The 25,072-nt window shown below is 42.7% G+C and overlaps 2 protein-coding genes across 2 annotated transcripts in view; one reads left to right on the top strand and one right to left on the bottom strand.

Moving 5' to 3' along the window:
• Window positions 1-3,526: 3,526 nt before the first annotated feature.
• LOC123747130 (cationic amino acid transporter 2) lies at window positions 3,527-12,444 on the top strand. The gene is made up of 2 exons (XM_045729148.2): window positions 3,527-5,821; window positions 10,987-12,444. Exon 2 carries the CDS (start codon window positions 10,990-10,992, stop codon window positions 12,082-12,084), a length of 1,095 nt encoding a protein of 364 aa, XP_045585104.2. The 5' UTR covers window positions 3,527-5,821; window positions 10,987-10,989; the 3' UTR covers window positions 12,085-12,444.
• Window positions 12,445-12,528: 84 nt separating this feature from the next.
• The window catches only part of LOC138357282 (uncharacterized), a 62,372-nt gene continuing 49,828 nt past the window's right edge, over window positions 12,529-25,072 (bottom strand). The window contains exon 2 of the mRNA XM_069313963.1: window positions 12,529-13,437. Coding sequence (XP_069170064.1) covers window positions 13,273-13,437 — 165 coding nt within the window. The 3' untranslated portion in view covers window positions 12,529-13,272. The remainder of the gene's footprint in view (window positions 13,438-25,072) is intronic.

Below are 25,072 nucleotides of genomic sequence, written 5' to 3'. Positions count from 1 at the left end.
TTAGTAGGATTTTCTTGCCCTTATTCTTTTACATTGAGTACCGGGTACAAGATTTCCTGCGCTTTTGATTGACTTATCATTTACCATCCGAAAATTAACGTTAATTGTTAAAGATTAAAATTCCACTGGATAGTTACCAGTTGCCACGTTATCCTGTTTCTGACATTTACCATATCACAACTATATTCGTTGTACATTTATTTGCTATCTTTCACCATGTTTCGTCTCCAAGCTTTTCGTAACGATCCAGCAGGTGAAATAGGGACCTTATGTCATGCCAAGAGGACTCAATTACAAGCTCTTGCCCACGAGTATCAACTAGAGGTTCCCCAAGGAGCCAACAAAAATGACTTGCACAACTTATTAATGGATCACCTCTTAGATGAAGGGAAGATTGACTCTGAAACTCACGAAACTTATTCTATTGCAGATAAACATGATTTGGCAACTATAAAACTCAAGCTCGAACTTGCAAAACTTGAGCGGGAGCAACAGCAAGAAGCTATCCACATGAGAGAAAGAGAGGCTGAACTGGCGAAAGAAGCCCTCCAGATGAGGAAAAGAGAAGCTGCAATGAGGAAAGAAGAACAAGAAAGAGAGGCGGCCCAAAAGGAACGTGAGATGGCCCTATTCAGAGAGTGTGAGCGAATACAGCTTGAAGCAAAACAACGCCACCTGGAGATACAACGCGAGCATGACAAACAGCAAGCGGATATGGCTATAGAATGTCGTCAACGAGAACTCACGTTGGAAACTACACACCACAATCAGCGCCAACAAGCTACCGCCAGTCTTCCAGTAAGTTTCAATGTCTCCCATGCAAGTAAGTTAATGCCCCCATTCGTTGAGACAGAGATTGATGTCTTTTTCACCACTTTTGAGACCCTAGCTAATAAACTTAGCTGGCCTGCAGATCAATGGTCTACCCTTCTCAGAGTGCATCTTACAGATAGAGCTGCGATTACTCTCAGTACCTTAGCGTCTGAGAATGACTACCAGACCCTGAAGCAAGCAGTGTTGGACGCCTACCGTCTCTCCACCGAAAGCTACAGACGAAAATTCCGTGATCATCGTAAGGCAAGTACCACCACCTTTCTAGAATTTGCAAATACCAAGAAAAGATATTTCATGAAATGGCTGGAAGCAGCACATGTCTCTACATTTGCAGAACTCGTCAACCTCATGCTAGTTGAGGAATTCTTGAGACGTGTTCCCCCTTCCGTCCGTTTATATTTAACAGATAAAGAAGAAACCGACTACATCAAATGTGCGAAGTCGGCTGACACCTACAGCCTCATCCACCGCCTGACACCAGAACCACCTCCCAGTAAGAAGTCTTGGTACAGTTACGATAAAGTGAGTACAGATCAAGCGAGCTCACAATTGTTTTGTAAGTATTACAAACTCTATGGACATACCATAGATAGATGTGGGAAGGCTCAATACAAAAGCAATGAATCTTCTAAACCCAAACAGACTCCTCCTAAGTCCGGTAAGCCTGTGATGAATGTTGGTGTTCCTGTTAATGATCTTTCTCTCTTCAGTAAACACCTGTACCCTGGAACTGTCTCTACCATCGGTACAGATTCGGAGGGACGTTTCAAATTGAAGATCTTGAGGGACACAGTGGCTCTTCAGTCCATAATATTGAAATCGGGTGTGCCTAACAGCACCTACACTGGGGAAACCGTCCTTATCACTGACCTCACTGCTACCACTCCGTATCCACTCGCCAGAGTCCACCTGGATTGTCCCTTCGTGACCGGTGAAGTCCAAGTCGCCATCAGGGAAAAGCCTTTTTCCATGCCTGGAGTGCAACTTCTCCTGGGCAACGACTTGGCAGAAGATCTGCAACCGTCCAACCTGATCATCACGGACAAACCCCAGGTGTGTACCTCTGTAATGGATAATCCCATCTTTGAATATGTTCCAGTAGAGGTCGAAGAAAGTGATGAAATTTCTCCTCCGGTTTTGGTGACCACCCGTGCACAAGCTGCACGACCGCAACCAGCTAACTCTACTACTACCGCTGTCCCTCAAGACCCTCAGAATCTACCTCCAAATCTTACCAAGTTGGAGTTCCGTAGGTTACAGAGGGAAGATCAATCATTAACACCATTATTCTTCCCGGCTGAGACTCAACCTGACAGTATCCCTGGGTTCTTCCTAGAGAATGAGTTGCTCTACCACAGATACAGACCCAGTAAGCTGAAGGAGGATGACAATTGGGCCAATGACGAACAACTAGTGATTCCCACCAGCATACGGCCCGATATTCTACACCTGGCTCACGGAGCTCTTTCTCACTACGGTTTTAACTAAACCTACCACGGAATCAGACAAGACTACTACTGGCCAGGTATGGTAAAAGATGTCAAAAAGTACGTGCAACCGTGTCATACATGTCAGATGGCAGGTAAACCTAACATCTCTATTCCCCAGGCTCCATTAAATCCCATCCAGGTGCCTGCGGAACCTTTCCACAGACTCATCATAGACTGTGTTGGTCCTTTACCCCGGACCAGTTCTGGCAACGCCTATATACTAACTATCATGTGTCCTACCACCAGATTCCCCATAGCAGTTCCAGTAAAGAACATTACGGCTGCTACTGTGGTGAAACTATTGCATGTAAGAACAACACACATGCTATACTAAATAGTTAAAATTCCATTTCAATGTTTCTGATTGCATTGATAAATTGAATTTTGATAGATTTGGATTTATTTTCATTTTGACTTAATTATTTTGTGTGAATTGCGTTGGAATTGAGCTTTGTTGTTTACCATACCGTTCATTTCATGAGTATAGTTTATTTTTTTACTTTTTCTTATTTTCATTTCACTTTTTAACTGTTTTTCTTATATTTCAGTGATGGAATTATCAGATCACTTGATGTTCCCAATTTTCTGATGGGAACATCAGACCATTTGGGAAGGCATCAGACAAGGGAGTGGGGAATGGTGGAGATGACGAGAGGGACGGAAGTGACAGATGGTGGGAAAGACGACCCAATAATGAACTATGGTACTACACCACCACCACCATAACACATAGACCCAATAATGAACTAAATACTGCAGTACCACCATAACACCAGGACCCAGTAATGAGCTATGGTACTACACCCCACCATAACACCAGGACCCAGTAATGAACGATGGTACTATACCACAACCACCATAACACCTGGACCCAATAATGAACTATGGTACACCCCTTCCATAACACCTAGACCCAATAATGAACTATGGTACACCCCTTCCATAACACCTAGACCCAATAATGAACTATGGTACACCCCTTCCATAACACCTAGACCCAATAATGAACTATGGTACACCCCTTCCATAACACCTAGACCCAATAATGAACTATGGTACACCCCTTCCATAACACCTAGACCCAATAATGAACTATGGTACACCCCTTCCATAACACCTAGACCCAATAATGAACTATGGTACACCCCTTCCATAACACCTAGACCCAATAATGAACTATGGTACACCCCTTCCATAACACCTAGACCCAATAATGAACTATGGTACACCCCTTCCATAACACCCAGACCCAATAATGAACTATGGTACACCCCTTCCATAACACCTAGACCCAATAATGAACTATGGTACTACAACACCACCACCATAAAACCTAGACCCAATAACGAAATATGGTACAACCGCACCACCACAATAACACCTAGACCCAATAATGAACTATTGTACTTGACCACTACCATAACACCAGGACCCTATAATGAAGGATGGTACTTGTTACGGCCACTATGGGTCGCAACCAGGTTCTTTGCTGGAGGAACCAAAGTACTAGTATCCGACCCCAAATCGGTAGAGGCTTTAGAGGAGTAGGCTTGGTAATGAAAGTAAAACAACATGGGGGGAGGGTTGAATGGAATACGACACTTCATCCTTTATCAATATATTCACATATTATGATTTTCCCATCACCTTAAATAGAATCATAAACTAAGTATTACTACACTGATATATACACGTGTCTCTTCCATAGGACACTAAGCGCTCCTCGATGCTCATACTATGCAGCCTTGTCAACTTCTGTGTTTCCTCAACACACAGTACCGTCCTCAACCAGTACTGGGAAACACCAACGAGTCTACCCTAGCCATGGGCCAGCCTATCTACAGTATCACTAGGTGATTCTTGTGAACGCCCACAATCACTCTCCAGCCTGGTGCTGACAGAGAACATCAGCCTCGCACTGCTGGGCCTCTACACGAACAAATACAAGGGTAGCGAACCCCTGGCAGGAGCTTCTTGCAACTAGCTAGTTACACTCCTCCGTAGCACCTCACTGTCGGTCGTCTCTTCCTCCAGCCAGTCCCGGGATACACCGAATTCTGTCACTGCCACTTCACAGGCAGACAGCAGATACTACTCAGTTCCTCTTCGGCGGCGGCTCACTGCTCACGTAAAGCAGGATAGAGTAGAGAGATAATAGGCTGCCCTGGGTAGACTGATTGTCTCCGTACCCCTGCAACCCTACGGAGCCTCTGTGGATACATACACGTCATCAGTAAACTGGCCGGTACTTGTGAAACTAGGACATGCCACTTACGGACTCTGACATTGACATACAACTTCTATCACGATAGATGGCGCTGATTTCTAGGCGCCAACTCACCAGAGGTCAGTTGCAGCGACTCTTCGGGCTGACCAAGGCAGGAATCTAGAGTCTCTTGCAAGTATCGTACTGCCACCACCAGATGTCGTCGTCCATTTTGTGGGGGTTTAGGGAGCGGACTCACCGATGGCTTTGACGTCGCTGCTCCATGCTCCGACGATGGAGTCGGGTTTGTAACAGTACTGCACCACCACCATAACACCAGGACCCAAAATTGAACTGTGGTACTTCACCGCACCGTAACATCTAGACCAAATAATGAACTATGGTACTACACCACTACCACAATAACACCTTGACCCAATAATGAACTATGGTACTACACCACTACCACAATAACACCTTGACCCAATAATGAACTATTGTACTACACAACTACCATAACACCAGGACCCACTTATGAACTATGGTATTACACCATCATAATATCACCAGGACCCAATAATGAACTTCGGTACTACACCTCCACCATAACACCAGGACCCAATAATGAACTATGGTACACCCCTTCCATAACACCAGGACCCAATAATGAACTATGGTACACCCCTTCCATAACACCAGGACCCAATAATGAACTATGGTACACCCCTTCCATAACACCAGGACCCAATAATGAACTATGGTACACCCCTTCCATAACACCAGGACCCAGTAATGAACTATGGTACACCCCTTCCATAACACCAGGACCCAGTAATGAACTATGGTACACCCCTTCCATAACACCAGGACCCAGTAATGAACTATGGTACACCCCTTCCATAACACCAAGACCCAGTAATGAACTATGGTACACCCCTTCCATAACACCAGGACCCAGTAATGAACTATGGTACACCCCTTCCATAACACCAAGACCCAGTAATGAACTATGGTACACCCCTTCCATAACACCAGGACCCAGTAATGAACTATGGTACACCCCTTTCATAACACCAGGAACCAATAATGAACTACGAACTCAAACCAGGGCCCAAAAATGAGTTCGTAACCTACGTTAACTTCATGTCCACAGCTGGTGTGCCAGATCGGTGCCGCTGGTGTAGGTGTCTCCCTCCTGGTGTTGACAGCTGTCACCTTCACCGCCTTCGTCAGCGCTGACGTCCATCACTGGACCCAACCTGCTGGCTTCTTTCCCTATGGTCTTCATGGGGTAATGATCACAACATGAAAGATCCTTGTAAATTTTTGTTTGTTGCAAGTATTTCAGCAGCATGTAAACTGATTTTGTCTACCCATCTCTGTCCATCTACATCATATCCCAGCTTCTTTTCTTCATATCCCAGCTCCTTTACCTTATATCACTGCTCCTTATCCTCATATTCCAGCTCCTTGCCCTCATATTCCAGCCCCTTGTCCTCATATCCCAGCTCCTTGTCCTCGTATCACAGCTCATTGTCCGCATATCCCAGCTCATTGTCCTCATATTCCAGCCCCTTGTCATCATATCCCAGCTCCTTTATCCTCGTATCACAGCTCCTTTACCTTATATCCCAGCTCCTTGTCCTCATATCCCAGCTCATTGTCCGCATATACCAACTCATTGTCCTTATATCCCAGCTCATTGTCCTTATATCCCAGCTCATTGTCCTTGTATCACAGCTCCTTTACCTTATATCCCAGCTCCTTGCTTTCATATCCCAGCCAATTGTCCTCATATCCCACCTCATTGTCCTAATATCCCAACTCATTGTCCTCATATTCCAGTTCATTGTCCTCATATCCCAGCTCTTTATCCTCAAATCGCTCAATTATTTATTTTAGATAACACCTTAGTTAAAGGGTAAGGTATATTTGATAAACTGTCATTAATACGGATTCAAACCTATGCTCGAAGTGTTGGAACTTATGTTTAAAGAGTTTGAACCTATGTTTGAAGGGTTTAAACCTATTTTCGAAGGGTTCGAACCTATATTTGATGGGTTCGCATCTATGATCGAACGGTTCGAACTGATGTTCCAAATGTTCGAACCTATGTTCGAAGGATTCGAACCCATGATCGAAAGTTCGAAGCTGGATGTTCCCAGACGCTCTCCAGTCAACATTATTACTTATCAATATTAATATTTGTATTATTACAATAATATTAATAACAATATTATTATTAACATTACTAGTATTGGATCACACTAAAGACATTGTTAACGGGGTCATTTGGGCCTAACGACCCCTTATACGTAATCACTGTTGCGAAGAGTGTGAGGAGATGGGTAATTATGAGGAGAAATGGGTAATAGGGGAATGGGTAATTCACATTACTCCAGAGAATGAGTAATTTATAAGGAGAAAGTGTAAATCAATATGACTATATAGAGCGTTTGTAAAGGGACGTGAGGGCAGGATAGGTGCTGAGGGTATGAGAGCAGAATAGGTGCTGGGGTATAAGGACAGGATGGGAGCTGGGGTATGAAGGCAGGATAGGAGCTGGAGTATGAGGGCAGAATAGGATCTGAGAGTATGAGGGCAGGATAAGGGCTGGGGTATGAGGGCAGGATAGGAGCCGGGGTATAAGGGCTGGATAGGAGCTAGGATATGAGGGAAGGGTAAGGGCTGGGGTATAAGGACAGGTTAGGAGCTGGAGTATAAGGGCACGATAGGAGCTGGAGTATGAGGGCAGGATAGGTGATGAGGGTTTGAGGGCAGGATAGGAGCTAGGGTATGAGGGCAGGATAGGAGCTGGGGTATGAGGGCAGGATAGGAGCTGGGGTATAAGGGTTGGATAGGAGCTGGAGTATAAGGGCAGGATAGGAGCTCGAGTATGAGGGCAGGATAGGTGCTGAGGGTATGAGGGCAGGACAGGAGCTGGAGTATGAAGGCAGCATAGGTGCTGAGGGTGTGATGGCAGGATAGGTGCTGGGGTATAAGGGCAGGATATGAGCTGGGGTATGAAGGGGCAGGATAGGAGCTGGGGTATGGGGCAGGATAGGAGCTGGGATATGAGGGCAGGATATGAGCTGGAGTATGAAGGGAGGATAGGAGCTCGGGTATGAGGGCAGGATAGTAGCTGGGGGTATGAGGGCAGGATAGTAGCTGGGGGTATGAGGGGAGGATTGGAACTGGGGTATAAGGGCAGGATAGGAGCTGAGGTATAAAGGCAGGATAGGAGCTGGAGTATGAGGGCAGGATAGGATCTGGGGTATGAGAGCAGGATAGGAGCTGAGGGTATGAGGGCAGGATAGGAGCTGGGGTATGAGGGGAAGATAGAAGTTGGGTATGATGGCAGGACAGGAGCTGGGGTATAAGGGCAGGATAGGACCTTTGGTATGAGGGCAGGAGAGGAGCTAAGGGAATGAGGGAAGGATAGGAGCTTTGGTATGAGGGCAGGATAGGAGCTAAGGGTATGAGGGCAGGATATATATAGGAGCTGAGGTATAAGGTCAGGAAAGGAGCTGGGGTATAAGGGAAGGATAGGAGCTGGGGTATGAGGGCAGGACAGGAGTTGGGGTATGACAGCAGGATAGGAACTGGGGTATGAGGGCAGGATAGGAGCTGGGATGTAAGGGCAGGATTGTAGCTGAGGTATGAGAGCAGGATAGGAGCTGAGGTATGAGGGCATAATAGGAGCTGAGTTTATGAGGGTAGGTTATATGCTGGGGTATAATGGCATGATAGGAGCTGAGGGTATGAAGGCAGGATAGCAGCTGAGGGGTATGAGGGCAGGATAGGAGCTGTGGTATGAGACCTGACCCACCGCATGGATAGATCCTCGATAGAAGGGATAGAACCTCAACCCTTCGATAATCAAGCCAGTCGCTCTACCAACCAGGCCAGAAAGATTAGAATAACAGAGTGTTTCCCTTATAGGTTATGTGCGGTGCTGCTATGTTTAGCGCAATAACAGATTGTTTCTCTTACATGTTGTGGGCGGCTCTGCTGTGTTCACGGAAAAACAGTGTTTCCCTTGCAGGTTATGGGAGCCGCCGCTATGTTTAGCTGAATAACAGAGTGTTTCCCTTGCAAGTTATGGGAGCCGCCGCTATGTTTAGCTGAATAACAGAGTGTTTCCCTTGCAAGTTATGGGCGGCTCTGTTATGTTTATTTATTTATTTATTTATTTATTTATGCATATACAAGAAGGTACATTGGGAATGTGAGGATACATAATATGGTAATTACAATCTTGTAAAGCCACTAGTACGCGCAGCGTTTCGGGCAGGTCCTTAATCTAAGGAAATTTTTAGTAGGTAAATACTTGCAAAATTTATAAAAAAAAATGATAACAGTTACATGGCAAGAAAAAAAAAGATGAGAGAAAATTGTAGGTACAGTGTATTAAAGCACATAGGTAGCTAAGATTGATTGCAATGACAGCTTGAATGGTAGTTGACAAAAATTGGTAGGCACAATACAGCATATGGCTAGCACATAAAAGAAGACAGCAATGAACACAATGATAAGGTTGTTTGGGTTAAATACATAAATTAGGAGATTGGGTAACACTAGGTACAGAGCAAATTTAAAGCTCAGTGTAGGAAACTAAGAAGATGAAATTAGGTACTTTTTGGTTTTGCTTTTAAATAAGGCAAAAGTTTTACAGTTTTTCAATTCACTAGGGAGTGAGTTCCATAGACTAGGTCCCTTAATTTGCATAGAGTGTTTACACAGATTAAGTTTGACCCTGGGGATATCAAAGAGATATTTATTTCTGTTGTGGTGATAATGGGTCCTATTACATCTGTCCAGGGAGAGTTTCAGAGCATGGTTTGCATTTAAGAACAGGGTTTTGTAAATGTAGTTGACACAAGAGAATGTGTGGAGGGAGTTAATATTTAGCAAGTTTAGGGATTTAAACAAGGGAGCTGAGTGTTGTCTGAAAGCAGAGTTAGTTATTATTCTGATAGCAGATTTTTGCCGCGTGATGATGGGCTTAAGGTGGTTTGCAGTGGTAGACCCCCATGCACAGATACCATAATTAAGATAGGGGTATATTAGTGCATAATATAGTGAGAGGAGAGCAGAGTTAGGAACATAATATCTGATTTTGGAGAGTATACCAACCGTCTTAGAGACTTTCTTAGTTATGTGTTGAATGTGGATGCTGAAGTTGAGTCTCTTGTCTAGGAATAGGCCAAGAAACTTGCCATCATTTTTATTACTGATGTTAATGTTGTCTATCTGTAGCTGAATTGCATTTGATGATTTGCTTCCAAATAAGATGTAGTAAGTCTTTTCGATGTTTAATGTTAGTTTGTTCGTTGACATCCATAAGTGGACTTTTTTAATTCATTATTCACAACATTATTTAGTGTATGTAGGTTGAGGTCTGAATAGATAAGGGTAGTATCGTCAGCAAACAATATAGGTTTGAGAATATTAGAGACATTAGGCAGATCGTTTATATATATATAAGAAATAGAAGAGGTCCTAAGATACTGCCCTGTGGCACTCCAACGGTAATTGGTAGAGTGGAAGAAGTTGTATCATTGATGGTTACATATTGGTGTCTGTCACTAAGATAGGATCGGATGTAGTCAAGAGCAAGGCCTCGGATTCCATAATGCTGGAGTTTAAGTAAGAGGTAGTTGTGATTAACAGTATCAAAGGCTTTTCTTAGGTCAATGAAAAGTCCAATCGGAAACTCATTTTTGTCAAGGGCTGAGTAGATTACGTCAAGGAGACTAATGATTGCATCATTGGTGCTCTTTTGGGACCGGAAGCCAAACTGGCAGGGGCTGAGTATGTCGAATTTTACGAGGTAGGAATAGAGCTGTTTGTAAATAATTTTTTCAAATATTTTTGATAGAATGGGTAGATTTGATATTGGTCTATAATTGTTTCTGTCCGCCGGATTGCCTCCTTTATGGACTGGCGTTACTCTTGCTTTTTTGAGGATACCAGGGAAGGTGTGACACTATAGATTTGTTGAACAGAAGAGCTATGGGTTGGGCAAAGGCATGGGAGGCTCTCTTGTATACAATGGACGGAATTTCACTGGTGTTCCCTGCCTTGGTTTTTAGAGAATGTATGATGGACACAACATCAGCCGGGCTGATTGGTGAAAGGAGAAGAGAGTTTGGATAGCTGCCTGAGAGATATGTGTTAATATGTGTCTGAGTCTGTGGGAGTCTGAGTTTAGCGGAATAACAGTGTGTTTCCCTTACAGGTTATGGCGGGGGGGGGGGGCTGCTATGTTTAGCGGAATAACAGAGTATTTCCCTTACAGTTTGTGGGCGGCGCTGCTATGTTTAGCAGAATAAGAGTGCTTCCCCTACAGTTTATGGGTGGCACTGCTATGTTTAGCAGAATAAGAGTGCTTCTTTTACAGGTTATGGGTGGTGCTGCTATGTTTAGCGGAATAACAGGGCCTTTCTCTTACAGGTGATGGGTGGCGCCGCTATGTTTAGCGCCAGTATGGGCGGCGCCCACCACGCCGGCCTGCTGGGTGGCGAGTGTGGGCGGTACTCCCACACCATTGTGGGCGTGGGTGTGGGCATAGCGGCGCTTCTGGTGCTGTTTCCAGCGGCTGTTGCTGTCACTTTGGCTTCCTCCAGCCTTTCCTCCACGGCGCCGCTCCTTCAGTTGTTTCCAGGGGCGTCTCTACTGGGCATGCGGGCGGTGGTGGGCGTGGGCGCGGTGGTGGGGCTTTGGGCGGTGGTTTTGGGCGGCCTTTTGACCGGTTCCCGCCTGGCCCACAGGCTTGCCACCGACGGGCTGGCCCCCAGGTGTCTAGGCTATGTGTCCCGACACACAAGGACGCCCTGGCTGGCCGTGCTCTTCTGCGGCGCCGCAGCTGCGGTCATTGCTGCAGTTTGCTCATCGTGGGTGCTCCTGCGAGCCGCAGGTGCGGGGAGCGTGGGTGCGGGCGTGGCGGGGTCTGCGGCAGTCTTGGCCCGCAGGTATCGGCCAGACTCTTCCCCTGCGGCATGCGACACACCACCTGCGGCACTCTCCCGCAGTAGCAGCCTCGCCGCATGCGACGATATGGAGCCCCATCAGGTGACCGTAGAGTGGGCGGGAGGCTCCTGGGCCTCAGCTATCACAGAGCCGCCCGCGCCGCCCACGTGGGCGTCCTGGCGGACCGCAAGGTTCCTATTGGCCACCTTCATAGTCAACTGCGTCGCGGGCGTGGGCGTGGTTCGAGGCTCTAGGGAGCTGGATATAGGCCTGTGGGCGTGGGTAGGCGTGGGGCTCTGCGTCTGTGGGTGTGTTGTGTGTTGTGTGGGTTTGTGGCTACAACCGCGCCACCCACCGATCACAACCGCCACCACAACCGCGCCTATTCTGCCACTCCTTGCCCTTCTAGCCAATATCCTGCTGCTCCTGCACCTGTCGCTGCTAGCCCTAGGCCTAGCCTGCGGCGTCTGGGCTACTGCGGCTGTGGCTTGGCTTCTCAAGGGACGGACCGAAAGCGTGGAGGCGGTTCTAAGCCGTGCCCTTATCACCCACAGCGGCCATCACTCCCCCTCATATCTGTAGATAGTTGGAGGCTCTCAAATGGGTGTTCGACTTTACAGAAATGCTAGCCATTCAAAAGGCTTTGGAACATGCTCTTGCTGAACACCGACAACATGTTATCATACATATAGTTTCGAGAACTGCCATTGAAACCTTACAACAAGAACACATATGTGATAACATCCATCTGATCACAAATGTCATATCATTAATGCAACCACTCAAACGATAAGGCCGTCGGGTACTTATCAACTGGGTGCCAAGTCATGTGGGAATAATAGGAAATGACATTGCAGATGAAGCTGCAAAACTTGCAACATAGAGAAGAAATGTAGACATTTACATACCAGAGTCTATCATAGATTAAAAAAGCAATTAGAAACAGAGCACTGCAAAAAATGTACAGTGACCACAACACAGCAGTTGGAACATCAGGATCTGCGGGTTGGTACAAGAATTCAACCAGCTACGAACCACTTAGTTTGATGAAAGGTAGCAGTAGAACAACAGAAGTACACTTACATCGTATCAGGCTTGGATTCCCATGTGCATGGGAAATAGGCTTACAGGTTCCGGAAGATGAGAGGAAATGTCAACACTGTGGAGAAATGCCCGACAGACCACTGGAACATTATCTAACACAGTGCAGAGTTACAAACTGCTACGGCCCTCTAGGGTCGCAATCGGGTTCTTTCTCTGATGTTGTTAGAGGTAGGGTATCCGGCCCCAAGCTAATAGTGGCTTTCAAGGGATGTGATCCGTAACGCAAGTAAATTAAAGGGGAAGGGAAATAAAGGCAAATACTTAATAATATAATTATTACCGTCACCATAAATAATATATAAAAGGTTACACAGGGGGGGGTTAAACACTATTATGTACAAAGTAGTAGTCTTCTGAAGACGCGGAGTGTTCCGCGGTGCTCGACGATGCTAAGGTCTTAGTCCTCTGGTGGCCTCACGACGAATCCTTCGATTCTCTTGAGTCTACCCTGGCCACAGGCCAGCCAAATCACAGTTCCACTGGGGGCACCGTCGTGGAGGCCATCAACCACAAGTCCAGCCGGTAGCTGGCAGGTTCCAATCAGCAACGCTGGTTAGGCCACTCCACGACCGATACTAGGGTAGCGAGCCCTAGTCAGGAGCCTCGTGTGATCCCACAGACCACTCTCCTTGCCACAACACCCCAGTGGTTAAGCGTCTCCACCAGTCAGTCCCGGGTACGACAATCCCTCAACTGCCATGTCACAAGTAAGCTAACACCACAGTGTTCATCCGGGGGGCGACTCACAGCTGCTGCAGCAAACACTTGGAGACAAGACGGCTGCCTTGGGTAGACTGATCCAACTTCCATTACAGCAGTCCCAGGTCGACTCTGTAATGAGACACGTCATCAGTAACAGGGACACTCTAGGGCACCTCACTTACAGGCTTAGACACAAACGCCCGACGTATCCACTCCATAGATGGTGTTGCTGTCTAAGCTCCACCTCACCAGAGGTCAGCAGCGGCTGTGTTATGAGCTGATTAGGACGGGAAACTAGCCCTTGTGGCCAGTATATCTCGTCCTCACTAGGTGGCGTCGTCCATTTGGAGGGGGTTTCGGGAGCTGACCCACAGATGGCGCGGTCGTCACTGCTCCGTGCTCGGACGCTGGGCTCGGGTCCGTAACACAAACCCATTAAGATTTCCACTTAGATTCAACAGAGTAGAAGAAGTTGTTAACAACTTCTACTTCTTCTTCAACAACACATATGGCAAAATCTTACTGAAGCGACCATACGAGTCATAAATTCTCATACTCCGCCCAAGTAAAACAGAAACAAGCAACACTTAGTGGGCCAGCCAGAAGCTTAGGGCCCGCGCAGGATTATCCCTGCAAGAAAAAAAATCACTCCCCTGTTGACCTGTTGTAATAACCCCTCACAACCTCACCCCTTACAGTGCTGGATTGTATTGACCTCTCCTGACTCATAGGGGTCACCAATCCTCGGATAATCTGAGGCAATTATTCTGAACACTTTTCGCAGGATGACATGTTGTTATGACCCTTCCCTGACCCCCCCCTCCCCCTAATGGTCACCAATCTCTGGTTGACAAAAGGTATTGACCTTCCCCTGACCTACAGTGGTCACTATTCACTCGTTATAGTAGTGCCCGGACCATTCACAGGTCAACAAATCTTCCAGAGACAAAGGAATCATTAATAACTTACATATCCACTACGAAATCACTACATCTCTCATCAATAATATCGACTTAATAAGTCAAAAACTTCACAATCTGAGGATATTATTAGAATGAGCAATCCCCCGTAGAGGTTAGAGACTCTAAGAGATTGTTTAAGAAACGTGAACAAGTCAATCATACTTATTGGAAGATGTAGATGTTTCGTAAGAGGTGATGATTCTTGACCTGGAAAGTACATATTGCCTTTACATATCTTGTTTACATATGCGAGTGATTGTTTTGATAACCAGAGACGTTAGGTTACCTCAATGGGGTCGTTTCTGATTGTATGTGTGTGTAGGGCTTAGTCTTGGAGGGAATTAATACAGAGAATGTAATATACTGTTTATACATACATATACACTACATACTCATGCATGTATACGAGGCATGTATACTTATCCTTATACATACAAGGATAAGTGTAATGTATTTTATACAAACAAGGATAAGTATAATGTATTTTATGAATTGGAGTGAACTTCTGCTGGTCTCCTGAGTCAGTACTCACCATAGGCCTATCTTCTGTACATGTATCATGCAATAAATTGTTACTTAAATCAACAGTGTTTCTTTAACCAGCCAATTAACTCCTGGCAATTAAGTTAATTAAGTTAACTCTTTGCAATTAACTCGGTACATGGAAAAAATTATAAAATCTTAATAAAATAAGTGTTTTTAGGTAATTTTTTTTATAAAATCTGATTAAAATCGGTGATTCTTAGGTTATATATATATATATATATATATATATATATATATATATATATATATATATATATATATATATATATATATATGACAATGTCAGACCACGGAGGAAAAATGAAACAGGAAATTTCCTTAAGTACTTTCGTATATTAAATACATCTTCAGAAGGTCATTTTACAGATCGAGTGATGGGTATAAATAGGCAGGAAGGAGTGGTGAAGTAAGGTGAGGTACAATACTTGGACAACGCAGACGGCCCATTGGCCCATCAGATGCACCCAATTGGCACATCCGATGTAGCCCAATGGCCCATCTGATACAGCAGACATACAAGCATAATATATAGGTAATTATAACATAAAGAAGTAAATATATACAATAAATTAGTGAGACAAATGTTTTTCAATGATTCTACTTAAATCGCCCTTTAGCTGATCTATTAGAAATGGATCTAAGTTATATAGACCACTGCTAATATTCAAATTACTTTCTTTGGTGATCTGTATCAAAGCAGATTCAATTATGTTTCTGTTATAGGTGCTTTTAAAATTTGTTATTGAAGAAGCACTCTCCCAATCAATTTGATGAGCTTTTTCTGACAAATGCACAAACAAAGCATTAGACATTGTCTAATGTGTCTAATTGTCTAACATTGTCTTCAAATACTGAGGTCTGCCGAAACCGCGTCAGCTAGTCCCAGACGTCCACTGCTGTGTACGTGTAATTACGGGTCTTGGCTTCAATTGTTGATGCGTTATTAGCTCAATTAGTATTAAATTCTAGATATTAATGTTTTTCTTGCCCGAAACGCATTGCGTAATAGTGGCTTTAGGCATTGTATGTACTAGCTCTATCTATATATCAATCCATTAATGTAACATCACTTGTATGTATATACCTTACCTGAATAAACATCTGAATCTGAACTGGCTGGGCACTATAGAACACGTGGATAAGTAATTATTAACTGTTGACCGAGTATCAACGTAATTCTTGTCGATAAACTCCCCAGTCACTACCACGTGTCTCGCCACTCTTCACACCAGGGATGTCTCCTCTTGCACAATGGCGTCTCCGCCTCCCTCAACCCGTCTCTAGCATTCACCACAGAAATTATTAATCGCAAATAATTCTTTTCCGCGCAATTATGGATGTAATACGTTAAGGAAAAAGACAAAACATGACGAGGGAGAGTATTTTTGTGCTCCCCAAAGTATAATGTCAGATAAGAACAGCGATGAAAGATGTCTTTAGTTATTTTTTCTTACTTGACAAAACATAACGCTTGCTACGTAGTATACGTGCACGCTACGCTCCTCACTCTAAGCTGTATATCAGCCCTTAAACTTACGCCAGATGATGTAGACCGCCACCCACAGGCAGCTAAGTACATGGAGTCCAAGCATGTTATAGCAAAACCAAAGTAACCGACCAAAATCAACTCATTCCATCTCAAATAAGTTTCAAAACAATCCTCTACGGCTGTGAGTACCAGTGCATGCTGCCGCCACCGCGCTGCCTGACGCAAGTTTCTTCACAATATATACCCCCCAGTCCATTCTAACCAATCATGTCTCCTAAAAATGTGACTGTGCAGGGAAATAAGGGCAACAAACCCCTTAACAAGGCATCCATCCCGGCCAACTCTAACAATATCCGTGTTTCTCCGTCTGGAAGCTCTGGGGTCCGGGGTGGCGGGGCTGCCCTCCCCTCCACCCCATTGAGCAAGGGAGCAGAGTCCTCTCAACCCTCTCCTATGAACATGCTAGCATCCCAGTATAAGCAACTCAAGCGAGCTTCCGGTCCCTCACCGGAATTCACTAACTGGACCGAGAATCAGTGGTTCAAAAAGTTGTGCCTAGTCCTCGAGTCTCAAAATACTATCATCTTAAGTCTTCTCAATGAGAATCTAGCGAACCGCACTAATCTCCAACAACAACAAGAAATAACCCTCCTCCGCGAGGATATTAGAAACTGCAAGGCTAGCCAAGACCAACTACAGCATGATTTGAATGATCTCCGTGAGGAAAACAACCTTCTGAAAACTGATGAAGCCATAAAAAAACAGGAGGAAGCTCTCAGCAAAATGACTGCATGTATCAGTACATTTTCAGCCCAACGTTCCGTCTCCCAGGAGGAACAAGACCAGCAAAAGCTGCTAGACTCTGTTATCGTGTCGTCCCAAGATATACCTGTGGAACATGAAGGTGAAAATTGTGTCGAAATAAGAACATAAGAACATAAGAACAAAGGTAACTGCAGAAGGCCTATTGGCCCATACGAGGCAGCTCCTATTCTATAACCACCCAATCCCACTCATATACTTGTCCAACCCGTGCTTGAAACAATCGAGGGACCCCACCTCCACAATGTTACGCGGCAATTGGTTCCACAAATCAACAACCCTGTTACTGAACCAGTATTTACCCAAGTCTTTCCTAAATCTAAACTTATCCAATTTATATCCATTGTTTCGTGTTCTGTCCTGTGTTGATACTTTTAATACCCTATTAATATCCCCCCGGTTATGTCCATTCATCCACTTGTAAACCTCTATCATGTCACCCCTAACTCTTCGCCTTTCCAGTGAATGCAACTTAAGCTTTGTTAATCTTTCTTCATATGAAAGATTTCTAATTTGGGGAATTAACTTAGTCATCCTACGCTGGACACGTTCAAGTGAATTTATATCCATTCTATAATATGGCGACCAAAACTGAACTGCATAATCTAAATGGGGCCTAACTAGAGCAAGATATAGCTTGAGAACCACACCAGGTGTCTTGTTACTAACGCTGCGATTAATAAATCCAAGTGTCCGATTTGCCTTATTACGAACATTTATGCATTGATCTTTTTGTTTTAAATTCTTACTAATCATAACTCCCAGATCCCTTTCGCAATCCGACTTCGCAATCACAACACCATCTAGCTCGTATCTTGTAACTCTATCATCATTACAAAAGGATTAAAAATGGGGAGGTCACTTTAGAACAGGAATTCGTACAACTGGTTAGAAATGTTAAAAAAGAGATAAGGAAAGCAAAAAGAAACTATGAAGTTCGCATAGCAGGGCAAGCAAAGACAAATCCTAAAGGGTTTTTTCAGTTATATCGTACTAAGACTAGGGAAAGGATAGGTCCATTAAAAACTGGGACAGGTCAAATAACAGATAGTGATGAAGAGATGAGTAGTATTTTTAATAAATATTTTGTATCTGTATTTACTAAAGAGGAACTTAACAATATGCCTTCAGCCGAACAAGTCTATGTGGGTGGGGACGAGGACAGGTTGACGAGTTTAGCAGTTACCAGGGAGGATGTTCTTAAACAAATAGTAAAACTCAAACCAAACAAATCCCCAGGGCCGGATGAAGTGTTTGCTAGGGTGCTTAAAGAATGCAAAGAGGAGCTTTGTGACCCACTGTCAACCATATTTAATAAATCAATAGAGTCAGGCAGAGTGCCAGAGTTTTGGAAAGTTGCTAATGTGATACCAGTTTTTAAGAAAGGAGATAGATCACTTGCGTCTAACTATCGACCAATTAGCCTAACGTCTATTGTGGGAAAGTTACTGGAATCTATAATAGCAAATAAAATTCGTCTTCATCTTGAAAAACATAAATTAATAATTGAGTCGCAACATGGTTTTATAAATGGCCGTTCATGTTTAACAAATTTGTTATCTTTTTATTCTAGCATTGTTGAGGCAGTTGATAGTGGTAAGGATTGCGATGTTGTATACCTTGACTTTAGCAAAGCTTTTGATACAGTGCCACATGAAAGACTGATTAAAAAAAATAGAGTCTCATGGTATTGGGGGTGCTATATTAAGCTGGATTAGGGCATGGCTATACCAAAGGAAACAGAGAGTTAGTATAAATGGAATCAAGTCAGAGTGGGAAAATGTTGTAAGTGGAGTGCCTCAAGGCTCTGTCCTGGGACCTCTGTTGTTTATAATATATATAAATGATTTAGATTCAGGTTTGAGTAGCAACATTTGCAAATTTGCCGATGATACGAAAATCGGTAGGGAAATTAATTCGGAGGAGGACTCACTATCACTTCAAGTTGATCTAGATAGGGTTTTGAAATGGTCAAAGGATTGGCAGATGCAGTTTAATGCTGATAAATGTAAAGTTCTGAGGTTAGGTAATGATGATAGAGTTACAAGATACGAGCTAGATGGTGTTGTGATTGCGAAGTCGGATTGCGAAAGGGATCTGGGAGTTATGATTAGTAAGAATTTAAAACAAAAGGATCAATGCATAAATGTTCGTAATAAGGCAAATCGGACACTTGGATTTATTAATCGCAGCGTTAGTAACAAGACACCTGGTGTGGTTCTCAAGCTATATCTTGCTCTAGTTAGGCCCCATTTAGATTATGCAGTTCAGTTTTGGTCGCCATATTATAGAATGGATATAAATTCACTTGAACGTGTCCAGCGTAGGATGACTAAGTTAATTCCCCAAATTAGAAATCTTTCATATGAAGAAAGATTAACAAAGCTTAAGTTGCATTCACTGGAAAGGCGAAGAGTTAGGGGTGACATGATAGAGGTTTACAAGTGGATGAATGGACATAACCGGGGGGATATTAATAGGGTATTAAAAGTATCAACACAGGACAGAACACGAAACAATGGATATAAATTGGATAAGTTTAGATTTAGGAAAGACTTGGGTAAATACTGGTTCAGTAACAGGGTTGTTGATTTGTGGAACCAATTGCCGCGTAACATTGTGGAGGTGGGGTCCCTCGATTGTTTCAAGCACGGGTTGGACAAGTATATGAGTGGGATTGGGTGGTTATAGAATAGGAGCTGCCTCGTATGGGCCAATAGGCCTTCTGCAGTTACCTTTGTTCTTATGTTCTTATGTTCTTATTACCTAACCTCAGAACTTTACATTTATCAGCATTAAACTGCATCTGCCAATCCTTTGACCATTTCAAAACCCTATCTAGATCAACTTGAAGTGATAGTGAGTCCTCCTCCGAATTAATTTCCCTACCGATTTTCGTATCATCGGCAAATTTGCAAATGTTGCTACTCAAACCTGAATCTAAATCATTTATATATATTATAAACAACAGAGGTCCCAGGACAGAGCCTTGAGGCACTCCACTTACAACATTTTCCCACTCTGACTTGATTCCATTTATACTAACTCTCTGTTTCCTTTGGTATAGCCATGCCCTAATCCAGCTTAATATAGCACCCCCAATACCATGAGACTCTATTTTTTTAATCAGTCTTTCATGTGGCACTGTATCAAAAGCTTTGCTAAAGTCAAGGTATACAACATCGCAATCCTTACCACTATCAACTGCCTCAACAATGCTAGAATAAAAAGATAACAAATTTGTTAAACATGAACGGCCATTTATAAAACCATGTTGCGACTCAATTATTAATTTATGTTTTTCAAGATGAAGACGAATTTTATTTGCTATTATAGATTCCAGTAACTTTCCCACAATAGACGTTAGGCTAATTGGTCGATAGTTAGACGCAAGTGATCTATCTCCTTTCTTAAAAACTGGTATCACATTAGCAACTTTCCAAAACTCTGGCACTCTGCCTGACTCTATTGATTTATTAAATATGGTTGACAGTGGGTCACAAAGCTCCTCTTTGTATTCTTTAAGCACCCTAGCAAACACTTCATCCGGCCCTGGGGATTTGTTTGGTTTGAGTTTTACTATTTGTTTAAGAACATCCTCCCTGGTAACTGCTAAACTCGTCAACCTGTCCTCGTCCCCACCCACATAGACTTGTTCGGCTGAAGGCATATTGTTAAGTTCCTCTTTAGTAAATACAGATACAAAATATTTATTAAAAATACTACTCATCTCTTCATCACTATCTGTTATTTGACCTGTCTCAGTTTTTAATGGACCTATCCTTTCCCTGGTCTTAGTACGATATAACTGAAAAAACCCTTTAGGATTTGTCTTTGCTTGCCCTGCTATGCGAACTTCATAGTTTCTTTTTGCTTTCCTTATCTCTTTTTTAACATTTCTAACCAGTTGTACGAATTCCTGTTCTAAAGTGACCTCCCCATTTTTAATCCTTTTGTACCAAGCTCTCTTTTTACCTATAAGGTTCTTCAAATTCTTTGTTATCCACTTTGGGTCATTAGTGTACGATCTATTCAATTTGTATGGTATACTACGTTCCTGTGCTTTGTTTAGAATATTCTTAAATAAGTTATATATTGAATCCACATCGAAATCCCCATTTAAGTCACCTATCGCTGGGTTCATGTCTCGCTCCAAGACCGGCCCACACCCCATACCCAAGCCTTTCCAATCAATTTGACCCAAAAAATTTCTTAGGCTATTAAAATCAGCTTTTCGAAAATCTGGCACTTTAACAGAATTTTCTCCTACTGGTCTATTCCATTCTATGCTAAATCTGATTTCTTTGTGATCACTGCTCCCTAGCTCACTCCCTATTTCGATGTCATTAATTTGCGTTTCCCTGTTAGTTAACACTAAATCTAAAATATTATTTTCCCGTGTTGGTTCCTTAATGTGTTGCGTAAGAAAGCAATCGTCAATTAATTCTAGAAAATCTTCTGCTTCACTATTCCCTGTTTTGTTCAACCAGTTTATTCCGCTAAAATTAAAGTCACCCATGACATAAATACTGTTAGATCTAGATGCTCTAGATATTTCATCCCATAGGTGCTTTGCTTCCATTCTGTCTAAATTTGGTGGCCTATATATTACTCCTATTATAATATTATTAGCTTTTTCGTTTAATTCAATCCAAATAGTTTCTGTGTGTGGCTCTGTTTTGATTCCCTCTTTGAGACTACATTTCAAATTGTCCCTAACATATATGGCTACTCCACCTCCTCGTCTAATATATCTCAGATGTTTATTCAGGTAAGGTATATACATACAAGTGATGTTACATTAAAGGATTGATATATAGATAGAGCTAGTACATACAATGCCTAAAGCCACTATTACGCAATGCGTTTCGGGCAAGAAAAAACATTAATATCTAGAACTTAATACTAATTGAGCATAAAGAATAAAAGATGTTGAGAACAAATACAAATAAAGATAAAAAAAAAGGGGGAACATGACTGAAAAAGCAGCACAAATACAATAGGTTGACAAACAGTGTTGATTAAAAAAAAGAAAAAAAAAAGAAAATAACAGACATGGGTTGACAATAGAGGAGTGAGGTAGATTACAGGGAATTTATTAGGTAGTGTTTAGTTTTTATCTTAAACTGGTTGAGAGAGGTACAGTCTTTAACATGGTTGGGAAGGTCATTCCACATTCTGGGCCCCTTGATTTGCAGAGCATTTCTAGTTTGATTAAGACGTACTCTAGGAATATCAAAACTGTATTTATTTCTGGTGTGGTGCTCATGGGTTCTGTTACAACCTTCTATGAAGCTTTTAAGATCAGGATTGGCATTATAGTTTAGCGTTTTAAATATGTATAATACACATGAGAGAATGTGCAGTGACTTAATATCTAACATATTAAGAGATTTGAGTAGGGGTCTGTGTGAAATCTATCTGTGTGAAATAGTTTAAATCCATATATTTGATATTCAGCTAATAGTTCTCTATTTTCTACATTCATCCACGTTTCGGTAAGTGCAATAATATCTATTTTTTCTGTGCAGACAAGAGCATTTAATTCGTTAATTTTATTTCTTAGACTTCTACTGTTAGTGTAATATACCCTAAGTGAATTGTTATTTTGCGGACCTTCTCTTTCCCTGATCGTTTTGCCAATTCCTTTCTCCCACAAACACATACTTTTATTACCTCCTTCCTCCAAATCAATTCCCATACCTCTATCTACTAACAGTTTAAACCCAAACAAACACCTCTAACCACTTCTTCTAGCGAGTTCGCAACAGCAACAACCCCAGCTCTCGATAGATGCACCCCATCACGAGCATACATTTCATTTCTTCCATAGAAGTGTTCCCAGTTGTCTATGAAAGATATTGCATTTGATTTGCAATATCTTTCCAGCCGGCAATTGACACCAAGTGCCCTCGATATCCATTCATTTCCCACTCCCTTTCTTGGAAGAATGCCACATATGATCGGGATTCCTCCCTTGCTCCTAACTAACTCTATGGCTGTTTTATACCTCTGAATCAGTTCCTCACTCCTGACTCGACCAACATCATTTCCTCCCACGCTAATGCAAATAATGGGATTGTTCCCATTACCAGCCATAATATCATTCATGTTGTTTATAATATCACCAATGCCAGCTCCGGGATAGCAAACCCTTAACCTGTTCCCCCTATCTCTAGCACAAAACGTTCTATCCAAATACCTTATCTGGGAATCTCCCACAACTAATGTTTGCTTAGGTACTTCCTTTACTTTCTGAGGGGCCTGCGCTTCCTTTCTCTTCGTTGCTTTCCCTTTTGCGCGATCCACAGTCTCTCCACAGCACTCGTCCTCCAAAACGTCAAATGAATTTGAAGTTGCTATGGCGTTTGAAGGCGGCTTTATCAAAGTCTTCTTAAGGCCCCTGTCTTTCGCAACTCTCCAAGACGAGGTCCCTTTACTGCTGGTCTCCTCCTTCGTTACTTCTCGTTGTTTTTTAAGCTGACGCACCTCCTCCCGCAGAGAGTCCAACTCTGTCCTCAGGGCTCCCACTAGAGTCACCAGGTCCTTCACTACAACTTCCATATTGCTATGATAATATAACAACACTCAGGAGCTCCGGTTAACACAACCTCTCACTGTGACTTCACCTGACCGACAATAGCTCAGGATCTCTTAAGAAACAAATTGCAGCTCAGTCTAAACAAAACTGACGTTATTGCTGCCTACAGAGTAGGCAAAAAGAATCCATCAGGTCAAAACCAACGGAAAATTCGCCTGAAGCTGTCTTCCCAGTTCACGAAATCCCATCTAGTCCGGACAGCTGCATCCCAACGGAAGGGATTATACATCAACGAGTGCTTGACCAGGAACAGACAGCAACTCCTCTACCGCCTGCGTCAAATCCGTCATCAAAACCCAGATGCGATTCATCAGTGCTTCGTTAGAGATGGTCTGATAAAGGTGAGAAAAACCGCAGAGGGCAAAATGTTTACAATTACTAAAGAAGAAAACCTCAACACTTTCCTCTCCCAATGTGGTTTGTCTCACCTTATCACTCCCAATGAATTAACTTAATTAACCCCCTGTCAACTAGTGGGGCTAGGTATCCTAAGTCTCCTTGTTTCATTTTCTGACTTAATTTTTAACTTACTCTTACCTAGTCATTTACCGAAATTATTTAATTGAGTGCATTAAGTAGTTCTTCAGGTCTTTTTAATTATACAGTCATAACTGAACTATCTATAGTTAATAATCATTAGCTTAAATTTGCCTATGTTTATTATTCAACTTTTCTTTGATTTCATTTATTACCTAGGTTGCCTAGCCTCGCCATGCTCCCTTACTCCATTGTACCCCTGGCTTTGCCTGCATCTCAAATTGCAAATTGTTACTTACAGTGTACCTGAGAGTACTCGTAAGCAATCTACCTCATTTTCTTCATTTTTGCTCAATTTGTTTTTTGTATTGCTTAGTCTTGCTTATATTTTTGTTTTGTATTTCTATATCTTGTGTTTTGTATAGTCCATGTTTATATGTTTTTTCTTTAATCTCTTTTATTACCTAGGTTGCCTAGCCTAGCCATACTCCCTTACTCCATTGTACCCCTGTAAGCCCCTTGTAAGCTAACTTTTTTTTTTTTTCATTTTGTGTTTGTTTTGTACAGTATTGTGTATATATTTTTCCCTATTTTATAGCTTATTTCTACCTTGTAATTTGCCTTTCTTTCCTTGTTTTTCCTGCAATCAGCTTTTTTTATGCAGACAAGTATAGACCCAGAACTTAACCTCTTATCCACTATCTATGACAATAATCACTTTAATGATCTAAATTGCAGATATTTTGCAGCACATGATGTAAACAATGTATTAACTCATAATCACAATATCTCTGTAATCAATTTGAACGTTAGATCCCTAAGTAAACACTTCGATGATGTTAGTGCCTTGATTGAAACTATTGGCAA

The sequence above is a fragment of the Procambarus clarkii genome, chromosome 77 (genome assembly GCF_040958095.1).
Source record: "Procambarus clarkii isolate CNS0578487 chromosome 77, FALCON_Pclarkii_2.0, whole genome shotgun sequence".
NCBI lineage: Eukaryota > Metazoa > Arthropoda > Malacostraca > Decapoda > Cambaridae > Procambarus > Procambarus clarkii.
This window is presented reverse-complemented; position numbering and strand designations above follow the sequence as displayed.